Source organism: Somniosus microcephalus, chromosome 6, assembly GCF_052327205.1.
Source record: "Somniosus microcephalus isolate GS21.2 chromosome 6, FLI_Smic_1.0, whole genome shotgun sequence".
Lineage (NCBI taxonomy): Eukaryota > Metazoa > Chordata > Chondrichthyes > Squaliformes > Somniosidae > Somniosus > Somniosus microcephalus.
In genome coordinates, this window is record NC_140992.1 from 25719601 (window position 1) to 25743755 (window position 24155).

Below are 24155 nucleotides of genomic sequence, written 5' to 3' on the forward strand. Positions count from 1 at the left end.
GTGAAGATGGTCCGTAGGACTGCAATAGTTTTCTCCGTGGTGGTGGAGGACATTTTGATGACCTCTGGCCATTTCGAATGTGCATCCACGGTGATTAAAAACATTGAGTCCATAAATGGACCAGCAAAATCAATGTGTACCCGTTGCCATGGAGATGAGGGCCACTCCCATGGGTGTAGCGGGGCCTGTGGTGGAGCGTTTTGGACTTTCTGGCATCCTGTGCAGCTCTTGGTCATATCCTCGATTTCTTTATCGATTCCCGGCCACCACACAAACGCCCTGGCTAGGCTCTTCATTTTTACCCCTCCCAGATGACCCTCATGATGCTCATTGAGCACTCTATCTCTCAACTTGGGTGGAATTACCACTCGGGATCCACACATCAAGGTCCCCCGGCACACTGATAGCTGTTCTCTCCTTGGCGAGAATGTGGCAACAGCGAGTCGCCATGTGCTGGCCATCCCTTCACCGTCAAATCATAGACCTGAGAGAGTGTCAGGTCATTTCGGGTTTCCTTCTCTATACTTGAGTTTGTAACAGGTAGACATTCGACTATGGTCAAATGGAATATCTCAACAGGGTCCACTGCAGGTGCTTCCTCCACCGTAGGCAACGGTAGGCGCGACAGCCCATCAGCGTTTCCATGCTGTTTCGTACCCTTGTACTCTATGTCGTATTGATGTGCCCCTAGAAAAAGGGACCATCTTTGCAGCCGTTGCGCCGTCATCACCGGAACGCCCTTCTTTGGGTTAAAAATGGAGACAAGAGGCTGATGATCAGTCAGTAGGGTGAATTTCTGCCCGCGCAGATAGTGATTGAACTTCTTCACCCCCCACACCAGGCTGAGGGCCTCCCTGTCAATCTGGGCGTAGGTACGCTCGGCTGAGGTTAACAAGCGCGACGCAAAGGCTATTGGCCTCTCTGAACCGTCAAGGAATTTGTGTGACAGCACCGCTCCAATGCCGTAGGAAGACGCATCACATGCCAACCGAATCGGTAGTGTTGGATTGTAGTGGGCCAATACTTCTTTTGAAGTGATTAGGCATTTACATTTCTGAAAGACACGCTTACACTCATCACTCCATTTCCATGCTACTCCAGTTTGCAGCAGGGCGTTCAGTGGGTGCAGAATTGTAGATAAATTTGGCAAGAACTTATGGTAGTAGTTCACCAACCCGAGGAACGACCTCAGTTGCGACACATTTTCCGGTGCTGGAGCCTTGACTACTGCCTCAATCTTGTCTGGGGACTTATGCAACCCCTCCTCATCAATCACGTGGCCACAATATGAGATTTGTTTCCTGAAAAACTCGCATTTGGGGCGGTTGGCTCGTAGCCCATATTCTTGTAATCTAGTGAGCACCTGCTCCAGGTTGGCAAGGAGTTCACTGTCATTTTCGCCCGTAACCAGGATGTCGTCCAAATAACACTGGGTACCTGGGATACCTTGCAGGACTTGTTCCATCGCCCTCTGCCAAATAGCCGGAGCTGATGCTACCCCGAATACCAGTCAGTTGTACTGGTAAAGACCTTTGTGAGTGTTTATCGTGAGGTATTTTCTAGATGCTTCTTCTACCTCCATTTGTAGATACGCTTGGGCCAGATCAATCTTCGTAAAGCGTTTCCCTCCAGATAGTGAGGCGAAAATATCTTCTATCCGTGGAAGAGGATATTGTACTGTGTGCAGGACTGGGTTCACAGTTACCTTAAAGTCCCCACAGATGCGAACCTTCTTCGGCTCCCCAGGCGTGCTGCTCAATGATTTCTTCATTACAGGAACGATGGGTGTGGCCCACTCGCTCCAGTCCACCTTGGACAGCACACCCGAATGCTCCAGACTCTCCAGCTCTGCTTCGACGGCTGGGCGGATCGCGTACAGTACCGGTCTGGCCTTAAAAAATTTTGGATTTGCGTTATCTTCAATTTTTATCGTTGCCGTTACTCCTTTTAGAGTCCCAAGTCCTTGTTGGAACACCTCTTTCGCGTCAGTTAGAATTTTTGACAGTCGTCCAGGTGTGGCGTCGTCATCCTTTTTGTCAGCCACAGTTAGCGCCTGAATGGAATGCCAATCCAATTGTATTTTTCGGATCCATTCACGTCCCAATAATGGTGGTCCTCCATCTTGTAGTATATATAGATACAGTTTCTGTGTTTCCTTGCCGTTGTATTTAACGGGCACCCTTATTTTTCCTCTGGGGTAGACTTTTTGCCCCGTATATGTCTTCAATACAATGGACGTGTCCTTCAAGGGTATGTGTGAGAATAGCCGCTCATAGTCTCGTCGATTCATGACAGTTAGGGCTGATCCTGTGTCCAACTCCATCTTTAATTGGGACCCTGCTATCATGAGGGTGACCCAAATGGTTTGGTGATCCTCCTTTGCGATCACGTTGTGTAACTTTAGACAACTTAGTCTCCTGCTCCCGGAGTCATTATCACTCTCCTGATCTTCTGAACTACTGTCTGTCATTTTTTTTACTTTCTTGTACTTTTCCTTAGTAGTTCTTTTAGTGTTGGTTTTGTTTCCCGACCTGCAGACTCTTGCTATGTGTCCCACTTTTCCACATTGCCTGCATACTTTGTCCTTAAACCAGCAGTCCTTCTGGTCATGGGTTGTTCTGCCGCAGCGATAGCACTTTTCTGCTCCATATGCCATTTCGTTGGTGCTATATTCTTGCGGTTTCTGTTGTATTTCCACAGCTCCCCGTGCAGCTGCTTCGTAGTATAGTGCAACGCTGAAGGCCTTTTCTAGCATCAGGTCCTTTTCCGAAAGTAGTCGTTTCTGGGTTCCTTCACTCTGGAGCCCGCAGACAAACTTATCCCTTAAGGTATCTGCCAGTCCTGCTCCGAACTGGCAGTGCTTCGATAACTTGCGTAGTTCCGTAAGATAGTCAGCATTGCTCTCATCTTTGTGCTGGTTTCTTTTATGGAACTTGAATCTTTCTGCTATCAGCAGCGGTGTAGGGTTTAGATGTTCCTGTAAGATATTGACAATCTCTTCAAAGCTTTTCTCCATTGGTTTAGCTGGGATAATGAAATTCCGCAATAGGCCGTACGTTCTCGCGCCCATCAAATTTAATAATACCGACGCCTTCTTTCCATCGGCCAACTCATTTGCCTTGTAGTACACTTCAATTCTTTCCACATACGTGGTCCAGTCTTCTATTTCGTTGTCGAAAGCAGTGATACTGCCACTCTTCGGCATCTTGGGTGGTTTAAAATGGCGCCTCCCACGCTTTTCCTTCTTCCCCAATGGATTAAAATGGCGCCTCCCGCACTTTTCCTTCTTCCCCTTGCTGCCAATGCTGCTCCTAGCATTCTAAATAGTAATGGCGGCGCCCCGCGGCTTCGGCGTGTCTCTCTTTTGTTAGTTAAATTCCTTCGTTTTATTCTTCTTCGACGCTGTCCACTGCGCGCCTCTTTTCCTTCCCCTCGTTTTATTTTCTCTAACGCTGCCTGGCTCTTGAGCACCGACCCTGTGCGCCCCACCCTCTCTCTTTTCCTTCCCGACGACGCTGCACGGCCCCTTTGCAGAGCCGCTCGATCGAGCTCAAGCCCGCCGCAGTCCGGAAGGGTCAGCGCACTACCTGCTACCAGCACGATTTGCTGGAACACCTTGACTGGGGAGCCAAGCCCAGCTCTCCACAGCCTCCCCTGCGATTCTCTGAACTCCGATGGATCACTGGGCGGTTGCCCACGGTCGACGCCCGTTGCTCTGACTTCGACCTCCAAGAAGCTTCTTTTCAGGGATGGATCCCCGTGAGGTGATGCAGTACTGCAGGTGAGTTCGAACCTGCTCATCGCCAGTGTAGTGTCCGCGTATCAATAACACACGGACTGCAGGAGAACGGTAATAACAGGTGTTTACTGAACAGAGGGTATGCTGGAACTGAAAGTACAGAAGCCTGCTACGGCTTTATATACAGGTATGGTCACTGCTGGTACTACAGTATAAAAGCAGTTCTCTCTTAAAGGTACATACACAACAAACGGCGTCATCAGCCACGTCTTCAGAGGATAGCCCTTGTCTCCAAGTAGCCACCCGGAAAGTTGTGTTGGCGGATTGAAAAGCTGAGGCACACTAGACTGCCGCAGGATGAACGAGTCATGGCAACTGCCAGGGTACTTTGCGCAAAATGTCCTTCCTGTGGTTGCACACCAGCTGGATGTTAAGGGAGTGGAAGTCCCTGCAGTTGACAAAAACAGCTGGGTTGTGATGGGGTGCCCTAATGGCCACATGTGTGCAGTCTACGACGCCCTGCATCCTTGGCAAGCCTGCCATATTTGCAAAGCCAACCGCATGCACGGTTACACTTGCTTGACCTGTCGAGAAGTGGATTTGCAAAGAGGACGTCGGTAACCTGCGTTATGTATCTGTGTGAGGCCGACTGGGAGATGCCACTGATGTCTGCTGATGAGCCCTGGAAGGACCCTGAAGCAAAAAACTGAGGGTGGTGGTGACTTTGTCAGCCACTGGTAAGGGGTGTCCACCCGTTCCTCTGGGCTCCAGGTGTTGGTGCAGCATTGCACAGATGTCGCCGCCTACCTCTCGCGAAAGTCTCAGCCTCCTTTGGCACTGCTGCTCAGTCATGTTGAGGAAGGTCATCCTCGGCCTGTAAACCCTGTGTTGGGGGTATCTCCTGCGGCGACATGCAGCCCTGCGCTGATGCCCTCTGCCCTGTGCAGCATCAGGTGGTTGGCGCTCCTGCTGTTGGTGCTGCTGTTGTGCCTGGTTCTGCTGCTGCCGCGGTTGCTCATCCTTCGAATCTGAGGACCAGGATGAAAGGAAATAAATGGTTCCCATGCTGCTGGTAGGTATCTCAGTTGAGGAAGCGCTCAGCCAATATGGGGAGAGGGTTTTCCCAGGAGGTCACAGTGGAGATGGATCTCAGCTTCACCACTTACAAGATCAGTAGACCTGCAAAAAGTTTTCCCAGACCTGAAAAAACAAAGTTCTGTAACTGATCCTTGTTGCGAGCTTTGTTTTTATGCTGGAGCTGCAGCTGTCAAGAAGGCAGCCACTTGGTGAACCCGGCACAATCAGCTGATGTGGTTTGGGAATGGCGTGGAACATGCAGAAAAAGTGGAAAAATCTAAAACCACTGTCAAAATAGCATCATCCAGGCAGGTAACAAGCTGTTAACTGCCTTAAGGGCCTATCCTGCCGATTGGTGGCGGAACCAATCGGGAGTCTGGAAGCCCGCATTTGGAAAAGTTGCACAGAGGTGGGTTGACGGCAGGATCGGAACCCGCCGTCAATATTTGCGATTTTACCATCTGACCCGCCGCCAAACCCGCCTTCTGAGTGCCGGCAAAATCGCGGCCAAAGTATTTATTTCATTTCTCTGCCATTTCCTTATTCCCCATTATCATTTCTCCTGTCTCAGCCTGTAAGGGACCCACATTTACTTTTGCTAATCTTTTCCTTTTTACATACAATAAAAGCTTTTACAGTCAGTTTTTATGTCTCTTGCTAGTTTACTCTCATATTTTATTTTCCCTTTCTTTATCAATTTCTTGGTCCTCATTTGATGAATTCTAAAATTCTCCCAATCCTCAGGCTCAATGCTTTTTTTTGGCAACATTATAAGCCTCTTCCTTTGATCTAGTGCTACCTTTAACTTGTTAGCCACGGTTGGACCACTTTTCCTGCGGAGTTTTTGTGCCTTAATGGAATGTATATTTGTTGTAAATTATGTATTAATTCTTTAAATGCTAGCCATTGCTTGTCTACCGTCATACCTTTTAATGTAGTTTCCCAATCTACTGAAGCCAACTCGCCCCTCATAACTACGTAGTTTGATTTGTTTAGATTTAAGACCCTAGTTTCAGATTTAACTAAACTTTCGAACTTAATATAAAATTCTATAATATTATGGTCACTCTACCCTAAGGCCCCTTTACTGCAAGGTTATTAATTAACCCTTTCTCATTGCATCATACTAGATCTAAAATAGCCTGTTCCCTAGTTGGTTCCTCAACATACTGATCTAGAAAACTATCTTGTATGCATTCCATGAATTCGTCCTTCACACTGTTACTGCAAGTTTGGTTTGCCCAGTCTATATGTAGATTAAAGTCCCCCATGATTACTGTATTACCCTTGTTACATGTGCCTCTAATTTCCTGATTTATACTCTGCCCTACAATACAACTACTGTTTGGGGGCCTATAAACAATGTCCACCAATATTTTCTGCCCCTTGCTGTTTCTTAGCTTCACCCAAACTGATTCTACTTCTTGATTTTCGGAGCTAAGATCCTTTCTCTCTACTGTCTTTGTCCCATCCTTTATTATCAGGGCTACCCCTCCTCCTTTTCCATTTTGCCTATCTCTTCTAAAAGTTAAGTATCCTGGAATATTTAATTCCCAACCTTGGCCACATTGCAACCACGGGCAGGATTTTCATTGAGCCGTGGAAGCGGGCTTGGAGGCATGTGGGGGGTTAAAATCGCAAAAACTGATTTGCAGGTGGCAGGACTTAGTGGTCTCAGGTCTGGGGCAACTTTTAGAAGGCTTAACCACACCTGTGGAAGGTTGGAGCCTGACACCCATCTCCAGTGTGACCTCCTGGCAAACCCCTCTCACCACCTTCACTCAGCGCTTCCTCAACTGAGGCATATACCAAAAGCATGGGAGCCATTTATTTCCTTCCCATCTGGGCATTAGAGGAGCTCGAGCATCAGCCGCGGCACCAGCAGAACCAGGAAAAACAGCAGCACCAACAGCGGCAGCAGCAGCAGGAGCGCCAGGCTGCTGCTCACCCACCTGAAGCTGCACAGGCCAGAAGGGGCCAGCGCCTGGAAGCCCGTCGGCGCAGGAGATAACCCCCAAACAGGGTCTACAGACACAGGGCCAGCTATCTCAACATGTTCCAGCAGCAGTGCCAAAGGAGGCTCCGACTTTCGCGAGAGGTAGTGACTGACATCTGCGCAATGCTACAGCAAGACCTGCTGCCCAGAGGACCAGGTGGACAAGCATTACCAGTGGCCGTCAAAGTCACCGCCGCACTCAACTTTTTTGCCTCAGGCTCATTCCAGGGATCAGCAGCAGACATCAGCAGCATCTCCCAGGCGGCCACACACACTTGCATAACGCAGGTAACCGATGCCCTCTTTGCCCTCGCGCACAATCACATCCATTTCACCAACGATCGAGCAAGTGTCACAGCGCATGCAGTTGTATTAGCTCATCTCGCAGGCTTTCCAAGGGTGCAGGGCATCGTTGACAGCACACGTGGCCCTTAAGGCACCCCATCGCAATCCAGGTATTTTTGTCAACTGCAAGGGCTTCCACTCCCTTAACGTTCAGCTGGTGTGTGACCACAAGAAAGAAATTTTGCATGTTTGTGCCAAGTACCCCGGCAGTTGCCATGACTCCTTCATACTGCGCCAGTCTAGTGTGCCTCCGCTATTCAGTCTGCCTGACAAACTTAACGGATGGCTACTTGGAAACAAGAGCTATCCCCTGTGGGCATGGCTAATGACGCCGTTGAGGAGCCCATCCAACGAAGCTGAGGAGAGCTACAACTCCAGCCATATGTCCACCAGAGCCATAATCGAGCAAACCATCGGCTTGCTGAAGATGCGCTTCAGATGCCTGGATAGATCAGGTGGAGCCCTGCAGTACTCAGCAGCCAGGGTCTCCAGAATCGTCGTGGTTTGCTGTGCACTTCACAACATGGCACAGCGTCGTGGCTTGCAGATTCCTGAGGACCAAGTGGCTCCTCACATATCCTCCTCAGATGAGGAAGAGGAGGAGGAGGAGGAGGAGTGCGAAAATGAACATCCTGCAGAGGCCCATCAACCAGCGGCAGCATTACGCGAGAACATTGCTGCCCGGGATGCAAGGAACGCACTCATCCTGGCCAGATTTGCTTAGCCTAGTCAATCAAACACTTTTGCCTCGCAGCTTCTTACCAGAGCATTGACAATGGCCAAGAACCAGAGGATTCCTAGCACTCTGACCACCATACTGACAGTTGCAAGTATTCCTAAGCCCTCAATGTGGAAGTCCCAATAGCGAATTGACAGACGCCACAACTGCAACATTAGCCATCAGAATTTTTATGGACAATAACGAAGTGATGGCATTTTTACAGTAAACACAAAATTGCACCCAAGTGACTACCCTTGTGACTGTGCAGAATTTTCCTCTTACGCGTGCTCCTACGTGGTGCCTCCCCTGTGGCTTCAGCAGATGTGGAGGCCCCTTGCTCACTTTGCTGCTGCTCCTGTCTCGACACCTTTGGTGGGCGTCCTCTGGAGTTGCGAACATTACTCTATGTCCCGAAGGTCCCACCGAAGTATGAGTGTCTGTGCTAGTGCTGGGTGCGTAGATTTCTGGTGACCCTACGCCCTCAGAGGTTGCAGCTTCCTCTGAGGAGTCTGGCTGCTCAGCCTCTTCTTCCTGGCTAGGGGGGCGGATGCTTGTGATGGTCCTGTGGGGGAGTAAAGGAAAGAGTCAGAGATGTGATGCCAAGGCTACATGCATATTGCTTTTTGCAGATGCTCATAAGTCCATCTGTTAGAGCTTCACAATCATTATCAGCGACTCATGCAATGTCAAAGAGAGAGATGGGAAACTTTTCTGTCACCAGCTTGCTGTGTTGCACCCGTCTGTCCGTCCCCCACGTGTGCATTATCCTCCATTCCCACTATTTCCAGTACCACCTCCTCCCAGGAGGTCAGGTGGGCTATTGAAGCTGTCCCTCCTCCTGTCCTCTCTCGCTCTCTTTTGTTGTGAGCTCTCTTTTCCTGCAATGAGGGAGACAAGTGGAGGTTGCGTGAGAATGAAGGAGTGAGTGTAGTGATTGCATAGCATAGATATTTAGATGGAGTGAGGTTGCAAGACCAAGGGCCCTCCCTGTGTGTTGTCAGTTGTGTTCAAAACATCACAGTGATAGGGAGTGTGAGGGCTGCATGGTCGAATAGTTATGTGAATGTGAGCATAGAGAGCGAGGGAATGGGTAAGGGTGCATGGATGTCAGTGTCAAGTGGGATGTGGAGGAAGAGATTGCTGAAGCTGAGTGCTAGAGAGGAAAAGCCAAGGGGATTAGCTTGAGGTTGATGGGAAATTCGTACTCACTTTTCCAATGCGCTGAAGGTCATGAAATCTTTTCCAGCACTGATTCCAGATTTTTCGTGTGACTCCCAAGGAGTTGACCTCCTCAGCCACCTGCATCCACACTGCTTTAGTCTGCTTGGGAGGCCTCTTCCTCCCTGAGGAAGGGAAGAGCATCTCCCTGTTGGCCCTAGTCCCATCCACCAATGCCTGCAGGGCCACCTCGTCGAAGCGAGGAGCTGATCTGGGCCTCCCGCTTGTCATCTTTCCTGCAGGTCTCTCACACCAAGCGGAGAAAGCTTGGCAGCCTGCAGAAGAAGCAAGGCTTGCTGTAGACCTTAAATGCAGCAGCGATGATGACGTCATCGGAGGCGACTTTCAGTCAGGAAAAACCCATTTGCCAAGAGTTCCCACACGTTGGAAATCAATTGGACAATTAAGTTAAAATTGCATCAATCTCCCACATCCATTTAGATTCGGGTGGATAACACGAAATACGGATAACACGACACCATCCCGCACCTGAGTTAAAATCCTGCCCCACGTGTCTGTAATGGCTATTAGATCCAACCTATTAATTTCTATCTGTGCTATTAATTCATCTATTTTGTTGCGAATGTTTCGCGCATTCAGATATAGTACATTTAGTTTTGACTTATTTCTATTTTTCCCTGATGTCACCTCAGTCACTGATGCCCTATTACCTTTGTTACTCTCTCCGTCCCTTCCTGACTCACTCTGCTTATTTTTACCCAAAACTCTGCTCTGCTCTAAAGCCTTGACATTTCTCTCGCTGCTTTTAAACTTACTCGTTCCTGAATCCTCCCAACCCCCACCCTCCCTTCATTAGTTTAAAGCCTGTCTACTGCCCTAGTTATTCGATTTGCCAGGACACTGGTTCCAGCCCTGTTTAAGTGGAGCCTGTCCCAATGGAACAGCTCCCTTTTTCCTCAGTGCCCCATGAAACAAAACCCCTGCCTCCCACACCACTCTTTGAGCCACACATTTAACCTTCTAATCTGCTTATCCCTATGCCAATTGGCGCGTGGTTCAGGTAACAATCCAGAGATTATTACCTTTGAACTTCTGCATTTTAATTTGGACCCCAACTCCTCAAACTCTCTCAACAGAACATCATTCCTAGTACTACCTATGTCGTTGGTTCCTACGTGGACCACGACAACTGGATTCTCCCCCTCCCACTCCAAAATCTACTCCAGCCACGAGGAGATGTCTTTAACCCTGGCACCAGGCAGGCAATACAACCTTCGGAACTCCCGGTCGCGGCTGCAGAGAACAGTATCTATCCCTCTGACTATACTGTCCCTTACCACAACAATATTCCCTTTCACTCCCCCCACTTGAATGGCCCCCTGTACCATGGTGCCATGGTTAGGTTGCTCATCCATCCTGCAGGCTTTTCCCTCATCCACACAGGCAGCAAGAACCTCATACCTGTTGGATAAGGACAAATGCCAAGGCTCCTCCAGCACTGCACCTGTGGACCCCTTACCTGCCTGAGTTGCAGTCACACCCTCCTGTCCCTGACCACTAACCAGACCTGGACCAGTACCTAACCTAAGGGGTGTGACTGCCTCCTGGATCAAAGTGTCCTGGTAACTCTCCCCATCCCTGATGCCCCACAATGTCTGCACCTCAGACTCCAGCTCAAAAACTCTGAGCTGAAGTTCCTCAAGATGCAGGCACTTACTGCAAATCATACCAGAGCATAAGTCACCACTTTCAGGAAACAAGCGGAAAAATGGGGAACAGATCAAAATTATTTGCATTTGGTTGCTGTTTAAGCGCCCGACCTTGCATCTCCTTCCTGAATGCTGCAAATAACCTTGCCCACCTCCACCTCCCGTAGAATATTGATTTGTTGGCCTTCCTACGTCCTTTATGCATGTGGCCCTTGTGACTTAGAGGCCTCTCAACTGATGAAAGGACTCAGAAAACCACTGTCGCTGCTGCAATACCCTGTGTTTCAAGTGACATGTTTCTCTTTGTAGCACACCGCTGTTAGCAGTGATTGTATATTTCTTTGCTTTCAGTTGTATTGGGATTCGAGATCAACAACAGATATGAGATTAAGAACAAGATTGGCCAACAGATCTACTTTGCCACTGAAAAGTCTAACGTGTGCTGTAGACTATTCTGTAAGTCGCGGCGATCTTTCAAAATGCATATTGTTGACAATATGGGGACAGAAGTAATATGCCTGAGACGGCCTATGCGATGTGACTCCTGCTGGTGTCCGTGCTGTTTGCAGAAGGTCAGTGATTGATTAAAAAGACAGTGGCGATTCAGCTATTTTTGTTACATTCTAGTCCATATGAAATTACACATTAGAATGTGCCTGCCCATGGGCGATGGGTGTGCCATTGATTTCCCTCTACCATCTGCACCCCAATACGCTTTCCCATCCATCGCACCCGTTTTACAGCCTGCCCAATTTTCTTTTCCACTGTGCTGAGCCGTGGCTTGCTGGCAGCACTCTCGCCTCTGAGTCAGAAGGCTGTGGGTTCCAGAGATGAGCACAAGTTCTAGACTAAAACTCCAATGCAGAGCTGTGGGAGGTGCCGTCTTTCAGGTGAGATATTAAACCGAGGCCCCGTCTGCTCTCTCAGGTGGTTGTAAAAGATCCCATGGCACTATTTCAAAGAAGAGATGGGGAGTTCTCCCCGGTAAAGGCCTGAAAAGGGCAGAAAAAGGAAGAGGTTTAAAAAAAAAAATGTTTCTTCCCTCAGGGAGCCAAGGGTGTCAGCTACTGAAGACTAATTGATCTGTCAGGGATTGATTTCGCGTTCATTTTTCTTATTGGGGCCTTCCTAAGGACCAGCACAAGACCTACATCAGCTCTCAAATGGCGCAGGTCTTTCTGAGGCTATCAGCAGCGCACTGCATGGAATTCCAGTGGTCGTCCAGGAACACCCCCAGACCTGCCCCAAGGCTGTGTGAGGAGGACATGGGAGTGGCGGGGGCGGGGTAGGCGGTAGAGGTTGTTGGACAGAAAGCTGTTGGACCTGGGTTCTGTCCCAAATTGTGGGCGCCTTGTGGAGTGATCTGTATGACTTCCACCCAGTAGCCCATCAGAGTTTAGGGTCAAGAATGTCTAAATTTGTTGATAATGCAAACTTGTATTGGAAACAGCAATGGCATAATGAGATTGATATTATTCAAAGAAACCTGAGCAGATAAGTGACAAATAGCATTCAATATTGAAAACTACAAGCTAGTGCTAAAAATAATAAACACTAGTAGACACCCTTCTCATTGTTCACACTAAGTGAGAGGATACTGTAGGAATGGCTAGATTCCTAACTAAAGGACTGAGGTCGAGTCAGTCTGCCAAACAAACCATGTTTAATACTAATCAACAGAGTTTAAAATGAAAACACAGGAGAACTCTATTATGTCCGTGTATAATTGAGACACGGACTGCAGGAGTTGATTATAACAAGTCTTTACTGAATGGAGACAACCTGGAAACTGAAACTGCTAAACCTGGAAAAGCCTGCTAGGGCCTTTTATACAGGGGTGGTCACTGCCGATACTGCAGTCTAAGACCAGTTATTCCCTTAAAGGTACATACACAACAATTCCTCCCCTTTTAGATAAACAGTACATAACATTCATTTAACAACTAAATAATAACTAATTACAATTACAATTACGGTTGCTAGATACATTGGTTGAAGTTAAGCAATTATAAGTTCAGTCTTTGAGGAGGCTTCCTGATTCTGTCTGGATAACGCCTCTTTGGGATATCAGGTTCTTCTGGCAAGGTTGAGTCGGGATCAATGTCGTTGTTTGGTTCGTCTGCTTCCAATCACCGATTCTGCGGTAGATGCAATTGGTACGTCGATTTCATCGCCAGGTGTATCAGATCGTGGTGTGGATTTGACATTTTCCAGTGACTCTAGAATCTGGTCAGCATGGCGTCTTACAATGCTCTCTCCAATGTCCACGGTATACATTAGAGGTCCTTGCCGTGTACAGATCATTCCTGGCTGCCATTTCTCTGTGCGGTAGTCCCGGGCCAAAACTGGTTGACCTATCTTAAAACTTCTGGTCGGCCTTTCAGTCATATTCTGAAACTGCCTGTTCTCCACATCTCTTCTGATGTTTGGCTTAACCAAATCCAAGCGGCATCGTAGTCTTCGATTGAAGAACATCATGGCTGGAGTTTGGTTGGTAACCGCATGTGTCGCATTCCGGTAGGCAAACAAGAGGTTATCCACCTTGTGTTGTAGGGGTATATCTTCATTACACATTGCCTTGATAGCCTTCTTGAATGTTTGAACAAACCTTTCAGCCAATCCATTAGTGGCTGGATGATATGGGGCGGATGTGTAATGCTTAACAGCATTGTTCTTTAAGAATCTCCGGAACTCTTCAGACACAAACTGTGGTCCATTGTCAGAGCAAATCTGTTCAGGCAGCCCATTCCTGGCAAATATGGTTCGTAAGACTGTGATAGTTTTTTCTGTGGTGGGTGAGGACATTTTTATTACCTCTGGCCACTTTGAATGTGCATCCACTGCAATTAAAAACATCGAGTCCATAAAGGGACCAGCAAAATCAATGTGCACCCTTTGCCATGGAGATGAGGGCCACTCCCATGGATGTAGAGGGGCTTGTGGTGGGGCGTTTTGGACCTTCTGGCATCCTGTACAGCTCTTGGTCATCTCTTCGATTTCTCTATCGATTCCCGGCCACCACACAAACGCTCTGGCTAAGTTCTTCATTTTTACCCCTCCCAGATGACCCTCATGAAGCTCATTGAGCACTCTATCTTTCAATTTGGGTGGAATTACTACTCGGGATCCACACATCAAGGTTCCTCTGCACACTGACAGCTGTTCTCTTCTCGGCGAGAATGCTGGCAGCAGTGCTTCGCCGTGTGCTGGCCATCCCTTCACCGTTAAATCATAGACCCAGGAGAGTGTCAGGTCATTTCGTGTTTCCTTTTCTATGTTTGCATTCGTCACAGGGAGACATTCGACTATAGTCGAGTGGAATAACTCCACTGGATCCACTGCCAGTTCTTCTTCCACCGTCGGCAACGGTAGGCGCGACAATCCATCAGCATTCCCATGCTGTTTAGTTCCTTTGTACTCGATGTCATATTGGTGAGCCCCTAGGAAAAGGGACCACTTCTGTAGCCGTTGTGCCATCTTTATCGGTACGCCCTTCTGAGGGTTGAAAATGGAGACGAGAGGTTGATGATCAGTTAGTAGAGTAAATTTCTGACCGTGCAGGTAGTGATTGAACTTCTTCACCCCCCACACCAGGCTGAGGGCCTCTCTGTCAATCTGGGCGTAGTTACGCTCGGCTGAAGTTAACGAGCGTGACGCAAAAGCTATCGGCCTCTCTGAACCATCAAGGAATTTATGTGACAGTACCGCCCCAATGCCGTAGGGAGACACATCACACGCCAGTCTTATCGGTAGTGATGGGTTGTAGTGAGCCAATACTTCTCTTGAAGTGATTAGGTCCTTACTCTTCTGAAAGGCCCGCTTGCATTCATCGCTCCATTTCCATGCTACTCCCGTTCGTAGTAGGGCGTTCAGTGGATGCAGAATTGTGGACAAATTCGGCAAAAACTTATGATAGTAATTCACCAATCCGAGGAATGACCTCAGTTGCAACACATTTTCAGGCGCTGGAGCCTTAACTACCGCTTCAATTTTGTCAGGGGACTTATGCAACCCCTCTTCATCAATCACGTGGCCACAATACGATATCTGTTTCTTAAAAAACTCGCACTTGGGGCGATTGGCTCATAGCCCATGTTCACGTAGTCTAGTGAGCACGTGCTCTAGGTTGGCAAGGTGTTCACTGTCATCTTCACCTGTCACTAGGATGTCGTCCAAGTAACACTGAATCCCCGGAATCCCTTGCAGGACTTGTTCCATCGCTCTTTGCCATATCGCCGGAGCTGATGCTACTCCGAATACCAGTCGATTATACTGGTAAAGACCTTTGTGAGTGTTTATCGTGAGATACTTCCTAGAGGATTCTTCAACCTCCATCTGCAAATATGCTTGTGCTAGGTCAATTTTTGTAAAACGCTTCCCTCCAGATAGTGAGGCGAAGATATCTTCTATCCTTGGAAGAGGATATTGTACTGTGTGAAGGACTGGGTTCACCGTCACCTTGAAGTCCCCACAGATGCGAACCTTCCTCGGCTCCTCAGACTTATTGTTTAACGTTTTTTTCATGACGGGAACGATGGGTGTCGCCCACTCGCTCCAGTCTACCTTAGATAACATGCCTGCATTCTCCAGATTCTCCAGCTCTGCCTCGACGGCTGGGCGAATTGCATATGGTACCGGTCTTGCTTTGAAAAACTTGGGAATTGCATTCTCCTCTATTTTTATCGAGGCGGTTATGTCTTTAAGAGTGCCCAGTTCTTGTTGAAATACCTCTTTGGCGTCAGCTAAGATTGTTGACAATCGTCCAGGAGTGACGTCGTCATCCTTTTTACCAGCCACCGTCAGTGCCTGAATGGAGTGCCAGTCTAAACTTATCTTTCTGATCCATTCACGTCCCAATAACGGTGGTCCACCATCTTGCAGAATGTAAAGATACAATTTCCGTATTTTCTTGCCGTTGTATTCGACAGGCACCCTTATTTTTCCTCTGGGGTATACTTTTTGCCCCGTATACGTCCTCAAGACAATGGATGTCTCTCTCAAGGGTATGTGTGAGAATAGCCGCTCATAGTCTCGTCGATTCATAACGGTTAGAGCTGATCCTGTATCCAATTCCATTTTGACTTGGGACCCTGCTATCATGAGGGTGACCCAAATGGTTCGGTGATCCTCTTTTGCGATTACGTTGTGAAGTTTGAGACAGCTTAGTCTCTTGTTCCCGGATTCACTATCGCTCATCTGGTCTTCGGAACTACTGTCCGTCATCTTTTGTACTTTCCTGTACGGTTCCTTAGTAGCCTTTTTGTTGTCGTTGGTCTTCTTCCCAGACCTGCAAACTCGTGCAATGTGTCCCATCTTTCCGCATTGCCTGCATATTTTGTCCTTGGACCAGCAGTCCTTCTGGTCATGGTTTGTTCTGCCGCAGCAATAACATTTTGCAAATCCCCGTGTCATTTCGTGGGTGCCATATTCCTGTGGCTTTTGTTGTATTTCCGCAGCTCCCCTTGCTGCTGCTTCGTACGATACTGCCACGCTGAAAGCCTTGTCTAGCGTCAGCTCTTTCTCTGAGAGTAACCACTTCTGGGTTCCTTCACTCAGGAGTCCACAGACAAATTTGTCCCGTAAGGTATCTGCCAGTCCTGCTCCGAACTGGCAGTGCTTTGATAGCTTGCGTAGTTCCGTAAGGTAATCAGCATTGCTCTCATTTTTATGCTGATTTCTCCTGTGGAATTTAAATCTTTCTGCTATCAGCAGCGGTGTAGGATTTAGGTGTTCCTGTAGGATTGCAACAATTTCATTAAAACTCTTCGCCTTCGGTTTGGCTGGAGTAATCTGGTCCCGCAATAGGCTGTACGTTCTTGCGCCCATTAAATTTAGCAATACCGATGCCTTTTTCTCATCGGCTATTTTGTTTGCCTCGCAATATACCGCGACTCTTTCCACATACGTGGTCCAGTCTTCTATTGCATTATCGAAGGCAGTGATATCGCCAGTCTTTGGCATCTTGAAAATCTAAGATGGCGCCTCCCGCGCTTTTCCTTCTTCCCCGCCAAGTTAAGATGGCGCCTCCCGCGCTTTCCCACCGCTGCCGCTGCTGCCAATTTGCTGGCGATTATATTTATTTTACTATCTTGTAATGGCGACGCCCTATGGTCTTCGCGCCTCCCCGATCGCTGCTGCCAACGCCGCTCTCCGCGGTATTTTTATTTTTCTATCGCGCTTCAATATTTGCTCCGTTAATTGAAGAACCGTTCCCGTCGTGGAGCGGACCCTCAGGGACACTTCCATCCCTCTTCTTAGGCCCGAACACTGCCCGGCTTCGAAGCACCGGCCGCGCCCTGAGTGCTCCACCCTCTCTCTCTCTCTTTGCTTCTCGACTCGCTGCCCGGCCCCGTTGCAGAGCCACCCAATCGAGCACTAGCCCGCCGCAGCCCAGGAAGGATCAGTGCACTACCTGCCACCAGCCCGACCAGCTGGGAAACCACAGACTGGAGAACCAAGCCTGGCTCTCGACAGTCTCTCCTGCAATTTTTCAATTCGATGATTTGGAGGGCGGTTGCCCACGGTCGACGCCCGTTTCTCGAGTTTCTTTGGATTATTTTTTTTTTCTTTCTTCTGGCTCCGACCTTCAATAACGTCGTCTGAGGTGCTGCCGAGTTGCAGGTAAGTTCGTTTCTTACTCGTCGCCAGTATTATGTCCGTGTATAATTGAGGCACGGACTGCAGGAGTTGATTATAACAAGTCTTTACTGAATGGAGACAACCTGGAAACTGAAACTACAGAAGCCTGCTAGGGCCTTTTATACAGGGGTGGTCACTGCCGGTACTGCAGTCTGAGACCAGCTATTCCCTTAAAGGTACATACACAACAAACTACATTACAGGTCTCTACTCTTTGCTGGCTCCACGAGGACTGGCTAGGGCGGCTCCCCAGCCTGACGTCATGACATCATCACGTTTTCCTGCCGCTGGAGGATCACGTGATCAACGTGATGACGTCATCGCGTTTGGTCTCATTCTTAAAGGGACCGCGCTATGTACATGCAATGATATGAACAAAGATACAGATTCATTCTGTAGCTAATAATTTGTTAAAGATAATTATGTACATTAGATCAGAGTCCCCCTGGTGGCTCCGCCACATGCGCCCCCCCAGAATTGTCTTTAACAGTAAAAGTCAATCGACTAGGAGGTCTGACAAGCCTGTCAGAGCGACTCCTGTATTCTTGGAGTGGACGTTGTTGAACAGCGGGCGGGCTAGCAGATGGAAGCCTTCGGTCTGGCGTGGATGCAGCGGGAGGTCGACCACGTCGTGGTGGCTGTGCAGTCTCTACTGGCCGGTCGATGTCCAGGTGTGCCGGTTTGAGACGGTCAATGGACATGTGGTCGGGTTTACCACCGATGTCTACAGAGAAACTCTTGTCACCTGTCTCCAGTACGCGAAAAGGGCCTGTGTAAGGGGCCTTGAGCGGATCCCTATGGGCATCATGATGAATGAATACAAATTCAGCATTCTTTAGCTCCGCTGGTACGTGTGAAGATGGAAGGCCGTGATGCGAAGTTGGGATAGGCGCAAAAGCCCTGGCTGTTTCCCGGTGGCTGCTGAGTTGTTCGGCTGCAGACCACGGTGTAGTGTATGTGCTTTAAGTCAGAACTACTTTTTACAGCTCCTGTATACTGTAGTACCGGCAGTAACTACACCGGTATATAAGCTGTGCGCATGCCTCTGTACCCCAGTCTAGAGATGACCCTCCTCCAGTAAAGACCTGTTGTTTGTTTATGTACAGCATCCATGTAATTATTTATCCACTGAACCACGGATCTAACAGTGGCGACGAGTGTTGATGCGAATCTACCTGCAACATTAAACAAAAAAACCAAAAAAAATAGTTGAGTCCAGGAACACGGGCGTTGACCGCGAGCAACCGCCCAGCAGCCAGGCAGAGATCCAACTTCGCTGGGGAGGCTGTGGAGAGCCGGGCTTGGTTCCCCAGCCACAACGAGCAGTAAGAGACCGACGACAGGTCCAGAGCAGACCCTTCCCGAGCAGCGGCGGCTGGAGCCGACCGACGGCAGAGAGAGAGAGCCGGGCAGCGTCGACGGGGTAAGAAAGAGGGTGAAGAGAGCAGGGCGCAGCCGGGGATTGATCACCGAGCGGCGTCGAGGAAAAAAACACTGCAAACCGGAGAGAGAGAGGGTAAGAAACAGCCGGGTTCTAGACTGAGCGGCGTCGACAAATATCAAGAGAAGAACGCGCAGAGCACAGCCAGGGATCACGGGCTGATCAGGGTCCGCGGGGCGAAGCAAGGGGAGACGCCATTGAGCCGCGGAGAAGCAGGGAGAGCGCGGGAGGCGCCATTGAGCCGCGGAGAAGAAGGAAGAGCGCGGGAGACGCCATTTTGCGAAGCCGCAGCGGAGAAGACGGGCGAGCGCGGGAAGGAAGGAAAGCGCGGGAGGCGCCATTTTGTGCCAGCGGAGAAGAAGGGGAAGCACGGGAGGCACCATTGGTGATAGTTAACGCACAACCAAGGATGCCGAAGAGTGGCAGTATCTCTACGTTCGACAATGAAGTCGAAGATTGGGCGACATATGTGGAACGTATTGAGGTGTACTGCAGGGTGAATGAAGTGCCAGATGCTAATAAAGCACTGGTTCTGTTAAATTCCATGGGTGCAAAAACTTATGGGTTACTGCGAAATCTAATAACCCCAGAGAAGCCGGTAAACAAGGATTTTGGAAGCATAGTAGAAATCCTACAGGACCACTTAAGCCCCACACCGCTGCTGATAGCAGAACGATTTAAGTTCCATAAAAGGAACCAACACAAAGACGAAAGCAATGCTGAGTACCTAACGGAACTGCGCAAGCTATCGAAATACTGCCAGTTTGGAGCGGGACTAGCAGACACGTTAAGGGACAAGTTTGTGTGTGGGCTACAAAGTGAAGGAACCCAGAAACAGCTTCTATCAGAAAAGGACCGTATGCTGGACAAAGCTTTCAATATGGTAGTATCACACGAAGCAGCCGCAAGGGGCGCTGCAGAGATACAATGGAGACTGCAAGAATACGGCACCAACGAAATGACCTATGGAACAGGGAAGTGCTATCGCTGCGGCAGAACAACACATGACCAGAAAGATTGTTGGTTCAAGGACCAAGTGTGCAGACAGTGTGGGAAAGCAGGACACATAGCAAGAGTCTGCAGGTCTGGGAAGAAAACCAACAGTAAGAAATCTCCACAGGAGAAGTACAAAAAGGTACACCAGGTGATGGACAGTGGTTCAGACGAACAGAAAAGTGACACAGACTCCGGAAGCAAGGAGATGGGTTGTCTGAAACTACATAATGTAACCGAAATAGAGGACCACCAGACTATCTGGGTTACACTCAAGATAGACGGAGTCCAAGTGGAAATGGAATTGGACACAGGGTCAGCTCTAACAATCATAAATCAAAGAGACTACAAGCGGCTATTTTCACACATACCCTTGAAAGCTACAGAGATTGTCTTGAAGACGTATACGGGGCAAAAAGTCTACCCCAAAGGAAAAATAAGGGTGAAAGTGACATATAAAGGTCAGGAAATACCTAAAATGGATATATATGTATTGCCAAATGGAGGCCCACCACTGCTAGGACGTGAGTGGATCCGGAAGATACATTTAGCTTGGCATTCCATACAGGCACTGAAGGTGGAGGCCAAAAAGGATGACGACGTCACACTTGGACGACTGTCAAAAATGCTAACTGACGCAAAAGAAGTGTTCCAGGAGGGACTAGGAACACTAAAAGGAATAACAGCAACAATTAAAATAGAGGAAAATGCAAGCCCAAAGTTTCTGAAGGCCAGACCAGTGCCTTATGCGATCAGACCAGCGGTTGAAGCAGAGCTGGAAGGGTCGGAACATTCAGAAGTACTGTCCAAAGTGGACTGGAGCGAATGGGCTACACCCATCGTCCCTGTAATGAAGAGGTCATTGAGTAATACGCCTGGGGAACCAAAGAAGGTCCGCATCTGTGGGGATTTTAAGGTGACAGTGAACCCAGTCCTTCACACGGTGCAATATCCGCTTCCACGAATTGAGGATATTTTCGCCTCGCTATCTGGTGGTAAACACTTCACCAAAATTGATCTAGCCCAGGCATACTTGCAAATGGAGGTAGAAGAAGCTTCAAAACATTATCTTACGATCAACACCCATAAAGGTCTCTATCAATACAACCGGCTGGTGTTTGGAGTAGCCTCGGCTCCGGCTATCTGGCAAAGGGCGATGGATCAGGTCCTGCAAGGGATTCCAGGGACCCAGTGTTATTTGGACGACATCTTGGTCACGGGTGAAAATGACGGTGATCACCTCGCTAACTTGGAGAAGGTGCTCGCCAGATTAAAGGAATATGAGCTACGAGCTAATCGCCACAAGTGCGAGTTTTTCCAGAAACAGATCTCGTATTGCGGCCACGTCATCGATGAAGAGGGGTTACATAAGTCCCCTGACAAGATTGAGGCAGTAGTCAAGGCTCCAGCACCGGAAAATGTGTCACAACTGAGGTCGTTCCTCGGGCTGGTAAACTATCACCACAAGTTCTTACCAAATTTGTCTACGGTACTACACCCGCTGAACACCCTACTGCAAACAGGGGTACCATGGAAGTGGGATGACGAACGTAGACGAGCTTTCCAGAAGTGTAAAGAATTGATCACATCAAAAGAGGTGATGCATCACCCTACGGCATTGGAGCGGTGCTGTCGCACAAATTCCCAGACGGGTTGGAGAGGCCAGTGGCCTTTGCGTCTCGGTCACTAACCTCAGCCGAGCGCAACTACGCCCAGATTGACAGGGAGGCCCTCAGCCTAGTATGGGGAGTAAAAAAATTCAACCATTATCTGCATGGGCAGAAGTTCACCTTGCTGACTGACCATCAACCACTTGTCTCCATCTTTAATCCTAAGAAGGGCGTGCCAGTAATGACTGCACAGCGGTTACAAAGATGGTCCCTGTTTCTAGGGGCGAATCAATATGAAATAGAATATAAAGGCACGAAACAGCATGGGAACGCTGATGGGCTATCGCGCCTGCCACTGCCTACGGTGGAGGAAGCACCAGCAGTGGACCCTATCGAGATATTTTATTCGTCGATAATTGAACAATTGCCAGTAACAAACGCGGATATAGAGAAGGAGACCCGCAATGATCCGACGCTGTCACGGGTATATGAATTGACGGTGAGGGGATGGCCAACACATGGTGACTCACTGTTGCCAGCATTCTCATCCAGAAGAGAACAACTGTCAGTATGCCAGGGGACAGTGATGTGTGGATCCAGAGTGGTGATTCCACCCAAGTTAAGGGAGAGAGTGCTAAACGAGCTACATGAAGGTCATCTGGGGGGAGTGAAAATGAAAAGCCTTGCTAGGGCTTATGTGTGGTGGCTGGGAATCGATCAACAAATCGAAGACCTAACTAAGAGCTGCTTAGGATGCCAGAAGGTCCAAAATGCACCGACACATGCCCCTCCACACCCATGGGAGTGGCCCTCCTCTCCATGGCAATGGGTGCACATTGATTTCGCTGGTCCATTCGTGGACTCAATGTTCTTAATAGCAGTGGATGCTCATTCAAAGTGGCCTGAGGTGATAAAGATGTCTCCAACCACTACAGAGAAAACGATTGCAGTCCTACGGACCATATTTGCCAGAAACGGTTTGCCAGAGCAGATCTGCTCTGATAATGGACCACAGTTTGTGTCCGACAAGTTCCAAAAATTCATGAAAAGGAATGGGGTAAGGCATTACACATCCGCCCCATACCATCCAGCCACCAATGGATTGGCTGAGAGGTTCGTACAAACCTTTAAGAAGGCGATAAAGGCCATATGCGACGAGGAAATTCCACTACAGCATAAGATGGACAATTTCTTATTAGCCTACCGAAACGTGACACATGCAGTTACCAACCAGACCCCGGCCATGATGTTCTTTAACCGAAGGTTGAGATCTCGTCTGGACTTGCTCAGACCAAATGTGCGAAGAAATGTTGAGGACAAACAATTCCAGCACATCAACGAGAAGCCGACAAGGAGCTTCAATGCAGGGCAACCAGTCTTGGCCCGTGACTATCGAACAGAGAAGTGGCAACCCGGAACGATATGTACAAGGCAGGGGCCATTAATGTACACAGTGGATGTCGGGGAGAACATTGTGAGACGCCACATCGATCAGATCTTAGCGTCACAGGAAGGCGTCAACCCCATGTCTCGAGTACCTGGGGATGAACCCGGCATACCGGTAGCATCTACTTCAGACCCAGTAGCAGTGGAACCCGATGAACTGCCCGATGAAAAGGGGTCAGAATCACCTCTGCACCAAGAACAAGAACCTCCGGAAAGGCGCTATCCCGAAAGGGTCAGGAAGCCGCCCAAAGACTGAATCTATAAATGGACTTTTGTTATTAAATGTACATGTAAAAATGTAATTGTTATTTGAATATTAAGGGGGTATTATTAATCTAAAAAGGGAGGAATTGTAGTGTATGTGCTTTAAGTCAGAACTACTTTTTACAGCTCCTGTATACTGTAGTACCGGCAGTAACCACACCGGTATATAAGCTGTGCGCATGCCTCTGTACCCCAGTCTAGAGATGACCCTCCTCCAGTAAAGACCTGTTGTTTGTTTATGTACAGCATCCGTGTAATTATTTATCCACTAAACCACGGATCTAACACACGGCTCAGTTGGAAGCGGCAGGAAATCTCCCGGTACGCGGAGTGGCTGGCCATACACGAGCTCCGCGGCGGACGATTGCAGGTCCTCTTTGGGTGCCGTGCGGAGACCCAACATGAGCCACGGAAGCTTATCCACCCATCCGGCGCCTTGCAGGCTGGCCCTCAGCGATGCCTTTAACGATCTGTGGAAATGTTCGCACAAACCGTTTGCTTGCGGGTAATAGGCCGTGGTGCGGTGAAGCTTGGTGCCGAGACCTTGGGCCACAGCGTTCCAGAGCTCAGAAGAGAACTGTGGACCACGGTCTGAAGAAATGTCCGCCGGAACGCCGAAACGTGCGACCCACGAGGAGAGGAATGCTCTGGCGACCTCAGCGGACGTAGTAGACGCCAGAGGAACTGCCTCTGGCCATCTAGTAGTACGATTGACCATGGTGAGGATGTGTGTGAACCCCTGCGACGGTGGAAGCGGCCCGACGAGGTCCACGTTGTCATGGTCGAATCGACATTCTGGTACTGCGAACGTGGCCAATGGGGCCTTAACGTGACGTTGCACCTTAGACGTTTGACAGACGGCGCAGGTGTTAGCCCAGTCACGGATATCCTTACGCATTCCTCTCCAGACGAACTTAGCCGACATTAATTTTTGAGATGCCTTCACGCCAGGATGCGAAAGCCCATGTATGGCGTTGAAAACTTTGCGGCGCCAGG

General features: G+C 48.9%; 1 protein-coding gene across 3 annotated transcripts in view; it reads left to right on the forward strand.

The window, feature by feature from the left end:
* Window positions 1-24155, forward strand: part of LOC147115542 (phospholipid scramblase 1-like) — a 123798-nt gene that overhangs the window by 30391 nt on the left and 69252 nt on the right. For all 3 annotated transcript variants that reach the window (XM_085989855.1, XM_085989853.1, XM_085989852.1), the window contains exon 3: window positions 11118-11338. In XM_085989855.1, the coding sequence (XP_085845981.1) occupies window positions 11118-11338 (221 nt within the window). The remainder of the gene's footprint in view (window positions 1-11117; window positions 11339-24155) is intronic.